The sequence below is a fragment of the Carassius gibelio genome, chromosome B4 (assembly GCF_023724105.1).
Source record: "Carassius gibelio isolate Cgi1373 ecotype wild population from Czech Republic chromosome B4, carGib1.2-hapl.c, whole genome shotgun sequence".
In the NCBI taxonomy this organism is placed as follows: Eukaryota; Metazoa; Chordata; class Actinopteri; order Cypriniformes; family Cyprinidae; genus Carassius; species Carassius gibelio.
In genome coordinates this window covers 7,276,981-7,289,317 of record NC_068399.1, presented here as the reverse complement: position 1 = coordinate 7,289,317, position 12,337 = coordinate 7,276,981, and the positions used below count along the sequence as shown (strand labels likewise).

Genomic DNA, 12,337 nt, shown 5'->3' with positions numbered 1-12,337 from the left:
TCGTTCCTTAATCACGTGACAGACCCATACGCTAAAACCAATAGACACTGACAGTAAAAGAATGCAGAGAATTGAATAGTTCATCTTTCGGTTCTTCGGGTTTTTCGTTCTTTTGTACTGTGATGTGACAACATTGGCTAGAGTAATTAGTTCATTTACAACTTTCCTTACAAAATGGGTGCGTAGTACTTATTTATTATTAGTATTATTTACTCTTACAGTAACGTGATGCATTTCTGGTTTCAAATTGTTATTTTTAATTTCTGCCATGGTGGTACTTTTCCATAACACTGAATGTGGAAATAAAGAGTTGGTTATGCTTAAAATGTTGATCTTTTTTCTGTCTGTTTGTTTGTTTTTGTTTAGTTGTGCAGTTATTAAATCAGATTGTCTGTGTAAACCATACTTTTGTAACATATGACACTTTATAAACATTAAAAACACTGTACATACTTTTGAATAGTTGTTTGTTGTTTATTACAGAAAAGCTTTGTAACAAAGAGGACAACTATTCCAAAATAAATTAAAATAATAAAAATGTAAATAATTAAAAATGAAATTAAAATTAAAAGATAATAAAGCCACAGGGTCTAATAACCTTAACAAATGAACTTTAAAAGTACAATATAAAAAAAAGAAAAACTAAATATTGCACAACAAGCTATTCCCAAAATAATTTTAAACCATTTGAATAAAAAATAAATGAAAATTAAGAGATACTAAAGCTACGGAGCCTTATAACAATAACAAATTACCTTTTAAAATCACAACAACAAAAATATTGCACAACAAGCTAGTCTTTTTCTAAATAAATAAAAATAAATAAGCTTTAAAATAAATAACACACTGTGGCTATATTTTTAGGACTTGCTTTAAGGCATGTTTACATTATTAAAAAAAAAACAAGCTCCCTGACCTTGGATGGGCTGAGTCTGTGAGTTCTTCTATCTGAGATAATCTGCCCAGTTTTAGAAAAAAAAATTCAGATGGCACGGATGTGGCCACAATGCAAAGTGTTGTCTTTGTGACTTCAGAAAGGCTTGTGTATACTGGTGAACATCTCCTCCACCAGGCCAGAGGGTCTGATGTGCGGGGTAAGAGTGGCTCTGCAAGGTTGGCCATCATAGCATCTGAGGTCTTAGAAGAGGTAGCAGAAGGCCTCAAGCTTGCTACCCTCTCGTCAAAGTCTTCCCAAAACATGGCCCCTGCACTGGCAGTGCACCAGGATCTGAAACTCCTCACTCTGAGCTGGGTTAAAACTGTTAAAGCTGAAGTTATCATAACCTTAATGTCTTTAACATTAATAATTCAAATTCAAAATGTTATTTGCTTTTAATGTATGTCATTATGTCCTTTTTTGAGCAATCTTCTTATACATATATTACACCAATATGTCAAGTCTGCCTAGGAAAAGCAATTATTATACCAGCAAACTCAAAATTGGAGTAAAAATGAACAAACTAGTCTATAAATACTTTTTATTGTAAGCTTGGATTATTATATTATTATATAGCCTAGTGTTTATTTACCGATAGACAGTCAAGAAGACAAATTAATCAACATTTTATTTATAACAGGGTTTTTTTTAATTATAAAATAATAACAAACCACAGACCCTCAACAAACAGTAACAAAAACACAGTGACAGAAATGTCAGAAATAGCGTATGGGTCTGTCACGTGATTAAGGAACGAGTCAAACTCGACCCGAAAGACTCATGAGATGAACTAATCAATTCTCTTTCCGGCTCAAGACTGCGTTAGTTTTGCGTATGGGGCTGTCACGTGATTAAGGAACGAGTCAAACTCGACCCGAGACCCGAAAGACTCATGAGATGAACTAATCAATTCTCTTTCCGGCTCAAGACCGCGTTAGTTTTGCGTATGGGGCTGTCACGTGATTAAGGAACGAGTCAAACTCGACCCGAAAGACTCGTCAGATGAACTAATCAATTCTCTTTCCGGCTCGAGACCGCGTTGGTTTTGCGTATGGGGCTGTCAAGTGATTAAGGAATGACTTAAACCCGAAGACTTCTTGTCAGATAAGAGGTGAGATGAGCTAATCACAGACTGAAGACCCAGGTAAAGAATGAGTATTTTTTTCTTTATCTCATAGCATTTTAGTTTTGTATTGTTTGTAGTGTGATCAACGTTTGCGTAAGTACTAGATGTGTTGGGGAGGTAGCACTTAATATTTTAATAACATTTTGCTAAAATGAACGAAATGAACGAAATGACTCGAAAAAAGATTCGTTCATTTTGCTGAACGAGACTCAAAAGTCCGAGTCGGTAAAATGATCCGAACTTCCCATCACTACCCTGAACACATCTGAAGGCCAATAGTCAATTATAATGAGAGCACCACCTGCTGGCAACACAAAGATTGGCACAAATATGGAGTAAACTTTGATATATTCCACTTATATTTATGAGTTTAAATGCATGTTTCTCACCGTTCACCTATTTACTAAAGCCACTCGCTGCCGGTGAGCCCGTGTGCGAGGGCCCGTTCATCGCTGCTTGCAGCTTTAATTAATAATTATAATTACGTTATACTATGATATCGAACAAGTTAGAGAACTGCATTTGAAGCTACTTCATTCAGCTAGATATAGAACAAATGTAGATTTACATGAGAGCTAGTCCGTCTGCATTTTACACAAGACATCATCGTTTCACAAAATATACGGATAGATACAGTTAGCTGAATGGATGCATACCTGTTTATCAGAATGCAAGCGAGTTCGACATCTCTCTGTAGTTTCAGCTTGTCACGAAGCTCTCTCTATCTTGGAAATGCAACTCCAATATTTACCCGTGTCTTGTTGCTTCTCTTGTCCCAAAACCATCTCGGGTCATTTATTTCATCCGTACGTTTGTGCTTCACGGAACGTGCAGGCAAAGCATAATCATGATCCATAACTAAGTTATTGATTGAGGTTTAAATACGAATATAAACAATATAAATATATAATATAATAGTCTCGATAAAGGCTACTACTTTTTCTTCTTCGTCTCGTATTTGTTTCTGTTCACCTTTGTATTTGGCGGTTCCACAGGAAGTTAGATAAACTAGAGGGGTCAAAGTTTATATGACGTCATAGACGGGCGACAAAACGGAAATAAAGAAACGTGCCGTGTCTTCGAATTAAACTATAATTTTCTCCGGATTTGAAAGTTTGTGGAAACTGTCGGGATGATGTAAGTACACAATTAAAAAATATATATAACATACATATAGTGATTTCTGCTATTTTTAAAGCAGAAAAATTACATATTGCGCCTTTAAGTGTTGGGGTGGGCAAGCAATGCAAATCATTCTGAGTTAATCTTACTTTTTAAGTAACAATACTTACATTTATCCAGTATAAGGTAAACAGCCTTCTCCAAAGACCAGATCTTCGAGAAGCTGCCCGACGTCTCCTCTGTGCAGATATGATTGCAAACATTTTGCTAACGCAGCCACTGTATAGTTATGATTCTGATTAAAACAGTGTAACTGGGGGCTCTGAAAACACTGCTTGTGAATAATTTGTAAATATTGCAAACTTTCATCTGAATACATTAAGTTTTTAATAAATAGACTTGTGCACTTTGTTTCCAACCCCACTGTTATTGAACTGTAAAGTGAAAATATTGTATGTGATTTTGTTTTGCATTCAGTTTTCAGTTAAAGATATTTAACAAGCTGATATTTTATGAGTATTTAGTACAGGACCATACAGAAAGCGCACAAGTGGGACAGAGAGGAGGGGACTGCATCAGAAAGGACCTAGAGCTGGGACACTTTCAAGGATCACCCGAAGCACAACCACACTATATGCACGAGGCTGTTGGTTCTGACATTTTATCAGAATTTGAAGAAGCATTTAATATTTTAAGTTGAAATGTATTTCATTGAAGTTAGGGTTTTTCCTTTAAGGATTATACATTTTATTTTTTATGTCTTAAAATATTTTATTTGGGTTGTTCTTCTATAATTAAAAAAAAAAACATTCATGCACAAACACTGTAAGATAAAGTCTGGGATTATATTCATCTGTTTTATACAGAATGTTTAAAAAATAAAACTTGTTTAAAAAAAAATTGAGCACATGGTAGTTTTCTGAAGTTGGTTGTAAAGCCATTACTGCCAGTGATTTAGAATTTTTTTTTTACCTTTGTGAATGTATAGGGTTGATCTAAATGCAAATTATTTAACGTACAGTTGTGTATTCACCCATGTTCAAAGGTAATGTTAAGACAATTAGAAAAATCTAAACAAATCCAATGTTTACTGGAATATGGACGTCATGGATTTTGATTTACGGGTTAATCAATGTTAAAATGCTGGCTAGACCTGCTAAGAGAGGAACACGAACCAGCGCTCAGTGCAGTTTGGAGTCTGGCACTTTAACAAGCAGGGGATCAACAGGCTACATGATATGATGCACACCTTTTAAACACTATCTCACTTACTAGGGATGTTTTTTCGTTTTGGAAACAATACTCAAAACTGTGTCCAGTAATTTACTAATGCAGTAGTAAAAGGTATCGGTGTAAGTAGAATACATAAAAGGCTGAAGGTAGGATAATTGCTGAACATGAAATCTTAGCAATAAGCCTTAAATTAAACTATGATGAAGAGGTGCCATTTTTAATATGTTTAATGTTAGTAGAGATTAAATATCCAAAAAATTATAGGGTATCGGAGGTAAACATATCTTATTAATTCATTTGGCTAAAATGATCAGTGCTCAATTAGACTAGTCTGTTTTAGTTTACCCTTGATTAGGTGGAAACCGTTCAAACGTACTGGCTGCGGGGATCAGTGGGCGTGGCTCATTATACTATCAGCAAAACACCAAATGACGCCCGCTCTGTACAACCAAAACGGCGTTTTTTACGCTGTCATATGGCTGAAAAAAAAAAAAGTGTCATGGACACTAAAAGGCGGTCAAATACGGCGTCATTGACATATTTTCGCACGTTTTTTACTGCGTTTGTAATCACAACGGCGTATTTTGCGGCGCAAATACGGTTTAAAACTGTAAACGCGATTAAGCTATAGCGTCTTGCCATACATGTTGTCTGTTCGCGTTTTTGCATTAATATGTAAATCACTCGCGCTAACGCTTCATTCGTGTTTGGTGTGAAAGCACCATCCTCTTCTCGCCGCTTCTGTCTCCAGTCTAGCGGGTGGCGCTAAAACACATTCGTTTGTTTGACAAACACCATTAGACCTCAGAAGAAGAGGATTAGTTTCACCGCGCTCTCTGTTGTTTTGTCGTGGTGCTAGTTTAATACAAACTGTTAGAAATATGTTGTTTCTGTAAGTGAAAAAATACAGTTTTTGAATCAGGTCATTAAATACCTGAAATATTCTCATCATTACAGTCGTGTCTAAGTTTTGAATCAAGCAGAAAATTCTGGAGGAATATCAGCTGAACTGAGATCTGCTGTGAATATGGAGTTTGTTAAAGAGGAGAGTGAGGAAAACACGAGTGAAATAAAACAAGAAGAACCAGAAACCTGGAAAATACAACACATGGGACCAGAAACCAGGAAAATAAAAGAAGAGGAACAAGAAACCTGGAAAATAAAACAAGAGGAACCAGAAACCTGCAGAATAAAAGAAGAGGAACCAGAAATATTGAGAATAAAACATGAGGAGTCAGAAATCTGCAGAATAAAACACGAGGAACAAGGAGGTAGGTTTTTATTCTTCAAACAGTCATTAAAGACAAATGTAGTACATTCACATATCCTTTGTGTAAATATAAAACCATAACTAACATTACATTTTCTTAAATCCATGTTTCAAAGTTCTTATGGGAATGTGACTGAACTGACACTGAGGATACTTTATTTTTGTGTTTTGTAATCATATAACTATCGAATAACTTTAAAGGTTATTTTCTCATTTTTTTAACTTTTTTTTGCACGCTCAGATTCCAGATATCTTGCAAATAGCTGTATCTCGGCCCAATACAGTCTCATCATAACAAACCATACATCAATGGAAAGATTATTTATTCCGCTTTCAGATAATGCACACATCTCACAACACATACAGCACACAGTGCATTGTCACAACATCGAAATAAACTTGTTCATTCTAATGTCTGATCTGTAATCACTGATTTCTGATGTGTAATTATTCAAGTTCAGTCAGATTTTATTTGTCTCAAGTGTTAATGTTTTTGTGTGTGTGTGTGAAAAATCAAGCCAGTGACCAAATTAAACATTGTTTCTCATAAAAGCATGAATATAATACATTATTTAAATTGTTATATTTAGGGCTGCAACTAAGAATTATTTTGGCAATCTATTAGTTGGCCGATTAATACATATATATATATATATATATATATATATATATATATATATATATATATATATATATATATATATATATTTCTTAAAGCTGAAAAAAAAGCCAAATTTTCTTTCTTTATTTTGACACACACTTTTTTTTTAAATTCTGCCAAATGTCTTTCAAACAAACATGCCAATTTAACGCCATGAAAACATGCAGTGCGTAACAATTTATTAGACCACCTACCATAATAAAAAGAGAAAGTGAAATATTTTAGGAATCTGTAAATAAAACAGTTTAAATCTAAAAATGTTATTGTCGTTAATTGGGCAAATAACAAACTTAAACAAATAGTATTTATTCATGCGATAACAAAAATTGCCTCTTATACCTTTCATAATAGCTTGTGTTCTGACTGTCATTGTTTTTTCTGTACTCGATGGCGCCGCGCATGGCTGCTTCAGTGCTTGGCTCTCCAGTGTTTGTACTGTTTTTGTTCGTTTTTCCTGTTTTTTGTTTAACAAACACTATCAGTTTCACCAGGGATGAACTGCTGAACATTCGGCAGAACACACCACAAGATCTTTTACCAGATTTAAATTATTCAGACGTTTTACTGAACGTTGTTATCGGAGGAGCGGCGGCGCTGATCAAACGCTTCAGGACGCGCAGACGGGGGACACAAGCGGGAGCGCTCGTCAGACTCAGGAAGCGCGGATTTCGAATGCCGTTGCCTAGCATCCATCTGGCAAATCTCCGCTCTCTGCCCAACAAAACAGACAAACTCCTTCTGCTCTCTCGGACAAATAAGGATTTCTCTCACTCTGCTGCTCTGTGTTTCACGGAAACCTGGCTGAATGACGCCATACCGGACAGCGCGCTCCATCTGCCGGGCTTTCAGCTGTTCAGAGCGGATCGCGAATCAGAATCCACGGGGAAATCGCGCGGCGGCGGGACATGCTTTTACATCAATGAGCGGTGGTGTAGAGATGTAACTGTGTTAAAGAAGATGTGCTGTCCTGATCTAGAAATGCAGTTTGTCAACTGCAAGCCGTTCTATTCGCCGCGGGAGTTTCACTCGTTCATTCTGGTTAGTGTTTACATCCATCCGCAAGCGCACGTGAGCTCAGCTTTACAGAAACTTGCTGATCAGATCACAGAGACAGAACAACAACACCCGGACTCTGTTTTAATCATTCTGGGGGACTTTAATAAAGCCAATCTCTCCCGTGAACTGCCAAAATACAGACAGCATGTTACATGTCCCACCAGAGACAGTAATATATTGGATCACTGCTACACCACAATAAAGGACGCATATCACTCTGTTCCACGAGCAGCTTTGGGAAATTCTGATCACTGTCTGATTCATCTTATACCATCCTACAAACAGAAACTTAAATCTGCTAAACCTGTAGTAAGGACTGTGAAGAGATGGACCAGCGAAACGGAGCAGGATTTACAATCTTGTTTTGACCTCACTGATTGGAGTGTTTTTGAAGCTGCTACCTCCGATCTGGACGAACTCACAGAGACTGTAACATCCTATATTAGTTTCTGTGAGGATGTTTGCATTCCTACCAGGACTTATTTAACATTCAACAACGATAAGCCATGGTTTACAGTAAAACTCAGACATCTTCGTCAGGCCAAAGAGGATGCCTACAGAAATGGGGGACAGGGTCTTGTACAATCAGGCCAGGAACACACTGAACAAAGAGATCAGAGCGGCTAAAAAGAACTACGCTGAAAAGTTGGAAGACCAGTTTTCTTCCAACGACTCCACTTCAGTTTGGAGAGGACTGAGGGCCATCACAAACTTCAAGACACCATCCCCTTGCACTGAGGCTAATCAACGGCTTGCTAACGACCTGAATGAGTTTTATTGCAGATTTGAAACCCCCAACACCCATTCTGACCATCTCCCTGCACAACCATTAACACCTCCTGCAATCCCCCGTTCCACACCTACTGCTCTTCAAATCTGTGAAGATGATGTGCGCCAGGTCTTCAAGAAGAACAAAAGAAGAAAAGCACCAGGCCCAGATGGTGTTACACCAGCCTGTCTGAAAATCTGTGCTGACCAGCTGGCCCCCATCTTTTCACAGATCTTCAACAGATCCCTGGAGTTGTGTGAAGTACCTTCCTGCTTCAAACGCTCCACCATCATCCCCATCCCAAAGAAACCCAAGATAACAGAACTTAACGACTACAGACCTGTGGCTCTAACGTCTGTCGTCTTGAAGTCGTTTGAAAAACTGGTTCTGGGTTATCTGAAGGACATCACTGGACCCTTACTGGACCCCCTGCAGTTTGCTTACCGAGCAAACAGGTCCGTGGATGATGCAATCAACATAGGATTGCACTTCATCCTGCAACATCTGGACAAAACAGGGACTTATGTGAGGATCCTGTTTGTGGACTTTAGTTCGGCTTTCAACACCATCATCCCAACAACCCTCCAGACCAAACTGACCCAGCTCTCTGTTCCTAGCTCTATCTGTCGGTGGATCACCAGCTTTCTGACAGCTAGGCAACAGTTAGTGAGACTGGGGAAATTCACATCAAACAGCTGCTCCACCAACACTGGCGCCCCTCAGGGATGTGTTCTCTCCCCTCTGCTCTTCTCCCTTTACACCAACGACTGCACCTCTAAAGACCCCTCTGTCAAGCTCCTGAAGTTTGCAGATGACACTACAGTCATCGGCCTCATTCAGGACGGTGATGAGTCTGCTTACAGACAAGAGGTTGAGCAGCTGGCAGTCTGGTGCAGTCTTAACAACCTGGAGCTGAACACGCTCAAAACAGTGGAGATGATCGTGGACTTCAGGAGAAACCCCCCTGCACTTTCCCCACTCACCATCATGAACAGCACTGTGACTGCAGTGGAGTCATTCAGATTCCTGGGAACCACCATCTCTCAGGACCTGAAGTGGGACAATCACATTGACTCCATTGTAAAAAAGGCCCAACAAAGGTTGTATTTCCTTCGCCAGCTGAGGAAGTTTAACTTGCCACAGGAGCTGCTGAAACAGTTCTACTCAGCCGTCATTGAGTCTGTACTGTATACTTCTATAACTGTCTGGTTTGGCTCAGCAACAAAATCGGACATCAGAAGACTACAGAGAACTGTTCGGACTGCTGAAAGGATTATTGGTGCTCCCCTGCCCACCCTTCAAGAACTGTATACATCCAGAGTGAGGAAAAGGGCTCATAAAATCACTCTGGATCCCTCACATCCAAGTCACCCCATTTTTGAACTTTTGCCATCTGGCCGGCGTCTCAGAGCCGCAAATACCAGAACAGCAAGGCACAAAAACAGTTTCTTCCCCCAGGCAATCTACCTCATGAACAGTTAAATGTTCCCCACTTATGCTTATGCAAACAAAAGTGCAACATCCTTATATTTATTTGTTACCCCTCCATCCTAGTACATCCCTGCATCTTTTTCAATCCTATCCCATTATCATTTATAGCACAATTGTTTATACACTTATTTGACTACTTTTTTTGTCTGTGTGTTGGTGTCTCTGTGTACTGGAAGCTTATGTCACTAAAACAAATTCCTTGTATGCGCAAACATACTTGGCAATAAAGCTCTTTCTGATTCTGATTCTGATTGTTTAGGTATTTTTTTGACTGTAATCGGGCATCTGGGAAGGGAAAAAAACACTATAAAGTGCTTGTCTAGGCTAATTTTTCCTGCCTTTCTTTCATAGACAACAAAAATAATTATAGCATTAGAAATAGCCTCCTATTGTAACTAAAGAGCTTACGCAAATTGGAGGACTAACCAATACAGAAAGCTAAAACGTGATTTTGGTCATCACCAGTAGGGCTGTGCAATATGGACAAAAAATACTATCACGATTTTTTTGATCAATTTTGCGATTTCGATTTTAATCAAGATTTTGACACACAAAGACATGCTTTACAGTCATAAATGCATTCAGTATAAATTTTAAACATATTTCCAAAAGAAAACCAATGAGAGCTTTATCTCTAGCTTACTGTAGCGGTGCCTCAGGTGTTGTATGTTTTGCCCAATATATTTATTGCCCAAGGGTCACTGTACGCATCTGCAGTGCGTATACAGTAAGTTAGGCCTATGTGTAAGCGGTTCAAAAGCAGCAACAAGAGTGCATTATTGTAACGTAAAAGCACATTAAAATAATGCGCAAGCGCGAATCTATCCACTCGCACCAGTGATGCGCGGGTCAATGTATTAATAACCTGTACCCGACCGATGTTTTCAACTAACCCGCCCGCAACTCGGACCACAAAATATAACAATTAAATATTGTACCCGACCCGCATTTTTTTTTAAAGCAGTAAATGCTCATCGTAGCGTCATTGGGCCATAGGAACGTAGGCAAAACTAACTAGGCAAAAAAAAACAAAAAAACAACAAAACTTAATATATTATAATTTTGTCAAGAATTATAAAAATCGTTAGTACGCTCTTAATTTGTATCGATGGGGGATTGATAAAATCAGTTAAGCTTATAATGGCAACAGTCAATAAAGCCTTCCAGTCTTTTGTGCCAACATGTGCAATAGTGCAAATAACTGAGGTACTCCAGTTAAATAAATAAATGAAATGAAACAAATTAATATAAAAAATACAAAAATAAAACTGTTAAACTTCTCTGACATTTGATCTTTCACACAACATAAGACATATGAATCGAACAAGTGCTACAGTGCTTTTGAGAGGTTTTTCTTTAAAAAAAAAAAAAAATCAACTGTTCAACATGTTCAGGAGAGAGGACACTGCAAGTTCAAAGATGCAGTGTCTCTGTACTAAACAATATTTTTAAAATTAGCATGGGCCAGCTCTTGAGGGGTCTTGATAGTCTGGCTAGGGTCCACAGTGCAGAAGGTCCCGTCTCACCAAAGAGATCTTCCAAGGGTTTTGATTTTTTGGAGGAACATGTTCTAAAATTACAACAAAAAAAAAAGCATGGCTTAGTAATGTCAGAGAAATATAATGTGTGCCTCTTACAGCTGTTACTTGATAAATAAAATAACGTGTCACATTTTCAAGCTGTTAATGGCAAAAAATAATAGACTAATGTTTAACTACAACGTGCACATACCTTTTTCAATGGTTTCAGCTTGAAGAACTGGCATCAATTCAGGGTTGCCATTATCATCATCATCATAAGTTTTGTCAGCAGATGAGTGAGCCGTTGCATGTGGATGAGAAACTGGAAGACTGCATCTCTTTCCTCTTCACTTAAAAAAGGCTGAATTTTAATAGGCCGCCTAATAAAACTACAAATAATAATTATAATTATAATTTAATACAATAATAGGAGAATGATCCTAATATTGTCTTAAATATTGACAGACACATCTGCTATCGTCTATCTCTGACTATCGTTGATACACAATACTATCGTTTGTCGACACATACCTACTAGGCATGGGCCGATTACCGGTTTCAAGGTATACCATGATTTGAAAATCTCATGGTTTCAAAACCACTATTATTTTCCAACAGCTTTCAAAAGTATAATTAACCACAGATAAGCGCGGACGGATGAGCTTGACACATGCGCAATACCACGGGGTGTGCAGCTGTCCGCGAGCCCTCTTGATGAAATTAACGTAATGCTGACGGTGCACAGATCCTTAAAGGCCGTGTTGCAGGGTTAATTTTTCAATGAATTTGTGCAATTTGCTTGTTGGTAATAAACATTTAAATTGTTATCCATTATATTTTATGTTGTTGGGTATCACAAAACGGAATATAATATGAAAAAGTAGGTACTTTCTTACAGCAGGTTTGCAACGATTCTCCTTTCCCCCACAATGCATTGCATTATGTCACGTTGGGGAGAGAATTTACTAAAGCCAGCCTTGAGAGAATTGAGAATGACTAGAGAGACGAGTAGTAGACGATGGGCATTCAGAGCGCAGATTATAGATAAATACATAGACTAGATATATGGATAGACAGACCGATAGATTAAATTTCTATAGATACATAGATAGATATCAAGCTTTTCAGGGCAGTTTCCATGGGACGGCACCG

At 38.0% G+C, this 12,337-nt stretch overlaps 2 protein-coding genes across 3 annotated transcripts in view; both read left to right on the top strand.

Moving 5' to 3' along the window:
* The window catches only part of LOC127955948 (zinc finger protein OZF), a 313,902-nt gene that overhangs the window by 176,088 nt on the left and 125,477 nt on the right, over positions 1-12,337 (top strand). The gene's annotated exons all lie outside the window — the stretch shown is intronic.
* Positions 5,235-12,337, top strand: part of LOC127955944 (zinc finger protein OZF-like) — a 155,441-nt gene continuing 148,338 nt past the window's right edge. The window contains exon 1 of the mRNA XM_052553624.1: positions 5,235-5,689. Within this exon, the coding sequence (XP_052409584.1) occupies positions 5,446-5,689 (244 nt within the window). The 5' untranslated portion in view covers positions 5,235-5,445. The remainder of the gene's footprint in view (positions 5,690-12,337) is intronic.